The 8,609-nt window shown below is 66.5% G+C and overlaps 1 protein-coding gene across 1 annotated transcript; it reads left to right on the top strand.

The window, feature by feature from the left end:
* The first annotated feature begins 184 nt into the window (after window positions 1–184).
* On the top strand, window positions 185–7,402 carry GAS2L1 (growth arrest specific 2 like 1). The gene is given in 11 exon segments (XM_056323927.1): window positions 185–204; window positions 420–501; window positions 503–766; window positions 768–1,052; window positions 1,055–1,078; window positions 3,099–3,206; window positions 3,480–3,579; window positions 3,902–4,222; window positions 4,700–4,808; window positions 5,383–5,979; window positions 5,981–7,402. Coding segments are annotated over 11 exon segments (2,514 nt in total). The 3' UTR covers window positions 6,585–7,402.
* Window positions 7,403–8,609: the final 1,207 nt, after the last annotated feature.

Here is an 8,609-nt window from a genome sequence, read left to right as displayed (position 1 = left end):
CCCACGGTGGTGACACCCAGGGTGGTGACACCCACCATGCCACCATGACTGGGCAGCTTGGGGGGGGGGGGGCCTCCCTGCTGCAGTCCCACAGCAGGGGCCTGGGAGGCGGGCATTGGTGACAAGTGACTCATTAATGAAGAGGTGGCAGAGGGGACACGGGGCGGGGGGGACACGGGGGGACATGGAGTGCCAGTGCCGCAGGTCCTGGCAGGGGACAGGCAGGTTTCGGCAGGGGGGAACAGGACCCTTCTGCCCAGGGGTAAGGGATGGGGGAAACTGAGGCACGGAGGGGTCACCGGAGGGGGGACTGACACTGGGCAGCAAACTGCTTTGTCAGGGGGAGCTGTGGGGGGGCTGTGGGCTGCTGCCCACCCACCCACGTCTGCCTGTAATGCCCCTCATTGCCCCCTCAACAGGCCCCCACCATGGCTGACCCAAGCCACATCCAGTCGGCCGCCCTCCAAGAGCATCCGTCCCTTCCGCTCCAGTGAGGAGTACCCTGGAGGCCATGAAGGAGGACCTGGCCGAGTGGTTTAACACCCTCTACGACCTGGACATCCAGGTGGACACCTTCCTGGAGAGCCTGGAGACGGGCTGCCACCTCTGCCGACACGCCAACAACGTCAACCGCATTGCCCTGGACTTCCAGCAGCGCACCCCGAGGTGGCCGCCCCACATGCGTGTCCCTCAGAACGAGGTTGTCTTCCAAGCCAAGAATGTGGTGCCTGGCTCCTTCATCGCCCGGGATAACGTCTCTAACTTCGATCCAGTGGTGCCGGCAGGACCTTGGCATCCAGGACGTCCTCATGTTTGAGACCAATGACTTGGTGCTGAAGAAGAACGAGAAGAACTTTGTCCTCTGCTTGTTGGAGGTGGCCAGGAGGGGCTCCAAGTTCGGCATGCTGGCCCCCATGCTGATACAGATGGAGGAGGAGATCGAGGAGGAGATGAGGGACCAAATGGCCTATGGCGTGCTGGGCACGCCACCAGGAGAGCCGGGACCCCCAGGTGCCCACCTACCCCAGCAGGGCCCGGGCCTATTGCCCTCTGTGACCTGAAGAACCTGGATGAGCTGGTGAGACGCGCTCCCCCGGGAGCCCCATGCTTGGGCGAGGGCCTCACCGGCCACCCAACCCGCTGCTCTATGGCCCCCCAAGGAGGTCCTCTCTGTCTGCCCAATGGCTGCTTTATGGCCCACGGGAGGTCCTCTCTGTCCCACCCACCCAGGCTCTCGGTGGCCCGTGGGAGGTCCTCAGCTAGCCCTGCCGGACCTGTGCCCCGTGGAGGTGGCTGTGGCCATAAGCACAGTGGGAAGACGGGTGTCACCTCCCCTCCCCCCCCCAACCCCACCCCCCCACCCCCCTCCAACACTTCCTCCCCGCAGTGGTCCCCACCCCCAGGAACCTGCTCCTGCCCAGTCCTGGTCCTCCTCCCAGTACCTTGGCACTGGTGTCCCCAAGGATGGGCAGATGGACATGAGGACACCCTGGCTGCTCACAGCCACAATTCGGGGTGCTGAGATGGTGGGGGGCGGGTAGTGTCCCCCGACAAGGCCGGGGTGCAGGGCCTGCCCCCCCAGGGCCGGAGGCTCAGGAGGGATTAAAGCTGGGCTGGGTGCAGGATCCGTCCCGCGCGCGAGGCAGCGGATTAATACAGGGATGGGGGGGACACGGGGGGGTCTGCCCTCCCCTGACTCCCTAAGCTCAAAGCCATTTTTTTAATTGAAACCCCGATTCCTCATTAAGTCCCGCAGCCACCATACTCAGGGCAGGGGAGGGAGCATCCTGCACCCTCCCCCGCCCCTGCATCGCTGCAAAGCCCCCCCGCCCCCCCCCCCCCCCCCCCCGTTGCCCCCCCAGACCCCCCATGGCTGGGCGCTGCCAGCCCCGGCTGCATTTTTCTGGGCTGCGTAATTCCTTGCCATCGGCTTTTATGGGCAGTGCTGGAGCCGGGGAGGAGCCTGACGGTGCAGGATCTGGCCCGACTGGTCCCCAAGTCCCCCCTGCACCGGATGGCAGCGGGGTCAAGACCCCCCCTCACTGCGGCCCTCCAGCTTCCCCCTGGCTGGGGCTGACCTGGCCACCCAGCTGCTGGCCTGGATGCGAACCAGAGTGGCCGGATCCTGCCCTGGCTGGACCCCTGCGATGGACAGAAAGGCAGAACTGGGGAGAAAAAAAAAAAAAAAAAAAAAAAGAGGAATCTAAGGAAAACCCAAAATTTAGGGGTGAGGGAGGCAGCGCTGCGTCCCACCCCGGGCCAGGGCAGGATGCGGCCGCGTCCCCACGTCCCCCCGTGGCTCCCTGCCTAATCCCTGACGTCAGCCCGGCCAGGCCGCGGGCAGGGCAGCCCGCCCCAGATAGAGCGGGCAGCTGGCGGGCAGGCAGCGGGGCACAGTGCTGCCCGGCAGCCCCTCAGCTGGGGGGTCCCCTGGCCGGCCCCCCCAGATCCTCCCTTGGGCTTTTCATTGGTGCCAAATGTTAAATGTTGTGAGGGGGGGGGGGGGGGGGTAAACCCTTTCCTGCTGGTGGATGTGGGGTGCTGGAGGCGCCTGCCCCACAGCGGGGTGCTTGATGGGGGGGATCCCCCCTGGGTCTGGGATTAGCAGGGCTGGAGGGGGGGTGTCCTCCTCCTTCCCAGTTTTGGGGTGGCTCTGAGTTGCCCACACCTGGGGGTCCCACAGCGGGTGGGCTCCAGAGAGCGAGCGAGGCTGGCGGGAGATGAGTTGTGCCTGTTCTCAGCCTGCTCGGGGGTGGCCGGCTGTGGGAAGCCCCCCAGGCCCCTCTCCCACAGTGGGTGAGTGCTGGGGGTGCTCCCCACCGCCCGGGGCTCCCCAGGAACCCACCCAGCTGCTTCCCGGCAGGTACAGGCAGCGTGCTGCCCACGGCCTGCCCCCTCAAGCAAGCACAGGCAGGAGGGGAGCTGCCAGACTCGGGGGGCACAGCATCCCCACCGCAGGGGTCCAGCCAAGAGGCCAGGACCAAGCCAGCTCCTCTCTCTGTGGGCTCTATACAGCCCCTCTGCCTGCACCTAGCTATAGGGGGCTGCCCTACAGCTGGGGGTCCCACGCCCCACTGACCCTCCCCTCTCTGCCACAGGTGCGGGAGATCCTGGGATGCTGCTCCTGCCCCTCCCAGTTCCCCATGGTCAAGGTCTCCGAGGGTAAATACAAAGTGGGCGACTCCAGCACACTCATCTTCGTCCGAGTAAGAGCCACCCCGTCTCTCACCGCATCATCCCCCCCCCTACATCGGGACACCCCCCCCTCCTTCCCCCCCTCCTCCGCACAGTGGGGGGCCCATCCACCCTGTGGTGGGGGGTGGGCCCTGAGCTGAATTTACTCCCCACAAGCTGCCCCACGCCGGGGACCTGGGGGGCCATTCACAGCCAGCACACGTAGCCCCCACCCAGGAGTGGGGTGGCTTTTTGGCCACGTCCTGGGGGACAAGCAGGGTGACGGGGCACTGGGCTGTCCACAGGTGCTGAGAAGCCATGTGATGGTGCGTGTTGGTGGCGGCTGGGACACACTGGAACCACTTACCCTGGACAAGCATGACCCGTGCCGCTGCTCCTCCCTCAGTGAGTGCCTCTGGGACCCCCACCCACCCCTCCCAGCCCACCAACGCACACTCCCTGCTGGTGCCACCCCATCTCACCACATTTCACCACTCCCAGCTTTTTTCAGCTGTGGAGCTCCTTTCCCTGGGGCTGTGCTGCTCTGGGTGCTGATCCGGCTGAAAGGGGAGTGAGGAAAGGCAGGGTTCCGGCCAATTAATTGACAAGGCGATGAATCCACAGCTTGGGAAACCCTGTTGGGAAAAGCTGGGTGCCAGTGCTGCATGAAGGTGGGGTGGGTGGCAAGGGGACTCCCCCCAAAACCACCTGGTATCTCCATTTCCAGCTCACCGCCTACCCCAGCCCCGTGCCCCGGGCTTCTCCCCCACAAAAAAACGTCACCGGCAGCTTCTCCCCTGTGTCCCGCGCCGCCAGCCCCAGCACCCCCCGCCGCCCCCGTGCAGCTGTCCCCCCCCTCAGGCGGGGGGGACAGCAGTCATGCCAGGACGGAGCGGGTCAGCTACCAGCCGAAGGGTGTCGGGGACACAGGCATCCCGAAGCAACCATCCAGCAGCAAGCAGGAGGGATTGCCCCCACGGGGTGGGCTGGCTCCCCTGCCCGGCCGTTCAAGGAGCCCTGCTGAGCCACGGGCAGCCAGCACGCTCAGGTAAGGCACCCATGGGTGCTGCGTGGGAGGGGCGGGGGGGACAACAGCCTACTGTGACCCTGTGCCAGTGGAAGGATGCCCAGCCCAGCTGGGAAACCCCGCCACCTCCCAGGCCCCCAGCCCAGCTGGGAAACCCCCACCACCTCCCAGGCCCCAGCCCCATAGACAGGGCCCAGTCCCACAGCAAGGCCGGAGAGCTCAGTCCCTCCCCAGCCCCATAGACAGGCCCAGTCCCACAGCAAGGCCGGAGCTCAGTCCCTCGGACAGGGCCCAGTCCCACAGCAAGGCCCCACCTCAGCCCCACAGCCAGGGCCCAGCCTCATGGCAAGGCCTCAGCCCCACGGCAAGGCCCAACTCCACAGCAGGCCTCAGCCCCAGGCCCGTGGGGCAAACTCCTCCTGCCCCGGTGCTGGAGGCAGCCCTGGTAGAGCCCCAGCACATCGCTGCCCCACGCCACCCCTGCTCTGGGGGTCGCAGCCGTGGGGTCCCCACAGCCCCCCCCGCCCCCCACCAGGCTCCCGGCCTCTTCCCGCCGCCCCAACGCGCAGGCGCAGTGCGCGCAGCGTCTGGAGGGGCGGGGTCTGTCGTAGCCACGCCCCCGGCGGTGATTGGCAGGCCTGGCGGGCTGCCCCCTGGCGGCGCTGGGAGGGCGGGAAGGGGCGGGGGCGTGTGCAATGGGGGCAATGGGGGAACAGGGGGTTCAATGGAGATGTGCAAGGGGGGGCAGTGGGGAGTAGGGGGTTCTGTGGGGGTGTGCAATGGGGGAATAGGGGGTTCCGTGGGGGTGTGCAATGAGGGGGCAATGGGTGATGAAGGGAGCAATGGGCAGGCAATGGTGGAATAGGGAGTTCAACTGGGGGGTAGTGCGGGGGATGATGGGGAGAGTAGGGTCTTCAATGGGGTGTGCAATGGGGGCAGTGAGGGGAATAGGGGGTTCAGTGGGGGAGTGCAGTGGGGGGGCAATGGGTGGAATAGGGGGTTCAACGGGGGAAGTGATGGGCAGAATAGGATGTTCAGTGGGCAGGTAATGGGGGAATAGGGGGTTCAATAGAGGTGTGCAATGGAGGGGGGCAACGGGGGATGCAAGGGGGGGCAATGGGGGGTGCAGTGGGGTGCACAGCCCCCCAGCCCCCCTGACCCTCCTCTCCATGCCTCCCCAGGCACCGTGACCCCGCTCCCACCCGCTCCCGCCGCTGCTCAGGCGACAGCGACTCCTCGGCCTCCTCTGCACAGAGCGGCCCCCCAGGCCTGCGGGACGGGGGTCCCCCCCGCCGCCGAGAGCCCAGCCGGGGGGTCCCGGCCGGCCACCCAGCTCCAGAGGAGCGCGGCCGCTCGTGGGTGTCCAACGGGCCCGGCCGTGCTGCGCCACGTGCCCGCAGCCATGGCCGCCCTGGCCCCCAGCCCCTGCTGCTCATCAGCCGGCGGCAGGACGGGCAGCACTCCTGGGCACGGGCAGAGACCCCCCCCCGGGCCAGCAGCCCTGCCTGCAGCCGGACCCCCTCCCGCCCGGCCGCCCGCAGCCCCGCGCCCACCCCGCGCCGCTCCTCCCTGGAGGAAGGTGCCGGGGGGCGGCGGGGCGGGGGTCCCGGGGAGCCCCCCCATGGCGGCGGGGCCGGGGAGGCCTTGCAGCGGGAGCTGGAGGAGCTGGTGCGGCGGCTGCGGGCCCCGCTGTGGCTGGAGCCCAGCCAGGAGCAGCAGCTCTTCCGCCGGCTGGAGGAGGAATTCCTGGCCAACACGCGGCTGATGGAGGAGCTGGGGGACGGGGAGACCCCCCCCCGCGCCCCCACAGCCGCCCCCCGGCACGGCCGCCGACTCGGCCTACTGCTCCTCCAGCTCCTCCTCGTCCTCCCTCAATGTCTTCGGCAAGCACGGGCCGCCCGCCGAGGACGGCCGCCGGAGCGGCAACGGCGTCGGCCCCCTGCCGCCGGTGGCCCCCGAAATGGCGGGTGCGGGACGCCGGCCGACCCTCTCCAGCTCCTCCGACGAGAGCAGCTGCTTCCCGGCCTCCTGGGACACCCGGGAGACCCGGGGGGGCCCCGAGTCTGACACCGACTGGGCGCCGGGGGAGGATGAGCTGACAGAGACAGAGGAGCCCCCCGCCATGGTGGACGCCCCCCCACAGGTTCCCGAGCCGTCGCCCACGCCGTCCCTGCGCCCCTGGGCCAAGCCCCGGCTGGACACGCAGCCCCACAAGAAGCCCTCCAGGATCCCCACCCCACGGGGCTATGGGGTGGCCCCCCCGCAGCCCCCCCCTGGCAGCCCCAAGCCCTGGGGGGCTCTGCAAAGTGTCCTCTCCTCCTTCCTGGAGCCCGCCTGGGCCCCGCGGGAGCGCGAGGGGCTGGACGAGGATGCCTGGCCGTGAGGTGCCCAGCTCGGTGGCCACGGGCGGCAGGCAGGATGGGGAGAAGCCCCCAGCACCCTCCTGGGGTGCGGAGCTGCTGCTGGCGATGGCACCTGCACAGAGGCCCCGGCGCAGCGATGGCCGCTGACCCTTCCCACGGTGGCTGGTGGCCAGGTGGCATGGGGTCCTGCATGGAGCCCCGGGCCAGGCACAAAGGGACGTGCCCCAGCCCCATGGGGAGCAGCTCCACAGGAGGTGGCCGTGGTGTGGCCACGGTGGTGGTGGCCAGAGCGGAGAGCTGCGTCCTGGGTGCCTGGGAACAGGGCTGGAGAGCAGCCAGCTCTTTCTGATCTTTGTCTCTTCTTTTTGCCTCTCCTCATTCTTCTCCTCTCCTTGGTTTCCTCCTCTTTTCTCCTCTTCTTGGCTGCCTTCTCTTCTTGGCCACCTTTTCCTCTTCTTGGCCTTCTTGGCTTTGTCTTCATCTTCTCAGCCACCTTCTCTTCTTGGCCTTCTTGTCCTTCTCTTCTTTTCTTGGCCACTTTCTCTAGCCATCTCCTTACCTTCTCTTCTTTTTCTTCTCTTCCTCCTCTCTCCACAACTGAGATGACTCGGGGACATGCAGCTTGATGTCACAACCTGTATTTCAGGGCAGGGGGGGGTCACTCTTTTCTCTCCAGCAGCCGGCAGCCCCTGGCCAGCAGCACCACTGTCCGTAGCTTGTGTTGATGTCCCTAACGTGGGACAGGGCTGTGTGCGAGTCCCCTGCCCAGGCCACTGTGGCCCCCACCCCACCAGTCCCGCATGTCCCCCCCAAGCCAGTAAAGACCAACAGAGCTGAACCCACTGTGTCCCAGTCATCTGTCCTGGGGGTGTAAGACCCCCTGGGGTGGGGGGTGCTGGAGCTGCCAAGGGGGAGCCAGGGGTGAGGAGCTGGGGGGATGCAGGACACCCTGAGCCCAAGGAAGGTGGGCTCTGGGAGAGGTTGGGTCCCAGGATAGTTGGGAGCAGTGGAGGGAAAAGCTGGAGTGAGGGTAAACCCCAATGTTCTGCACCCCCACTGCAGTCTTGGGACTCCTCGGCTGCATCTGGGGACCCCTCCAGGTCCCCAAAGCCCTTGGGGCTGCCTGGAGCCAAAGTTGCCCTGTGGGAAGAGGGCTGCTCACCCTGGGGTGACACAGCCGTGCTCCTGCCCCTGCCCAAGGTGGCCACGGGTGTGGGTCACCATGGGGTCTCGACCTGCTGGTGCTGGCCATCCTGCTGTGACTTTGGGGTCTCTAAAGAGAGATGTCCCCTGCAGTCCCCAGCTGCCTGCACTTGTCCCTGACCCCAGGAGGGGCTCAGGAGCTGGGAGGGGGGCTCTACACCCCCCACCCCCCCCCCAGCACAGGGCACCACACACCAGTACAGGCAACCTCACCAGCCCAGAGAGGCCCTCTCTATGAGGGCAGGGCACTGCTAAGAGGAAGCTCACAGCATCCTGCTTCCCTAGAGAGCAATAGGCCATGGCCTGAGCTTGGGGTACCCCCCCCCATTTTCCCCCCAACAGCAGCTCCATGGGCAGATGTCACCTTTATCAACGTTTGCTTAAAACAAGCGAACATACAATATATTTAATTTCATATATTAGATATTTCCTGCACCAAATGCTTCTAGATAGGGGTGACCCATGGCTTTATTTCAGGGGGAGGGAGGGAAAGGAGTAGTGTCACCAGCGGGGACGGTGAAACATCCTCTCCTGCACCCATGGGTGACAGCAGAGAGCAGAGGGAGCCGGGGGGCTGGGGAGGGGGCCAGCATGAGTTGATGCTCAGAGCCCTCCCAGCCCCAATGCAGGGGCTGGATGGGACTGGAAAAGCCCTTTTTTTTACTGCACTTGACAGTACAGCCTCAAACTTGAGAGTCTTGAGCCCTTCTGGGACCTTTGGAAACAGCTCCCATGGGGAGGAGACCCTCTCAAAGGGCTGGGGGCTCACCCACGGGCTCTCCTGAACCTGAAACTGGGGAGAGGCAGGAACTGCCACAGGGGAAGGAGGAAGCCAGAGCTGT

Source organism: Falco biarmicus, chromosome 1 (genome assembly GCF_023638135.1).
Source record: "Falco biarmicus isolate bFalBia1 chromosome 1, bFalBia1.pri, whole genome shotgun sequence".
Taxonomy (NCBI): Eukaryota; Metazoa; Chordata; class Aves; order Falconiformes; family Falconidae; genus Falco; species Falco biarmicus.
Note: the sequence above shows the minus strand (reverse complement) of the source record. Positions and strands in the feature narration are given on the sequence as shown.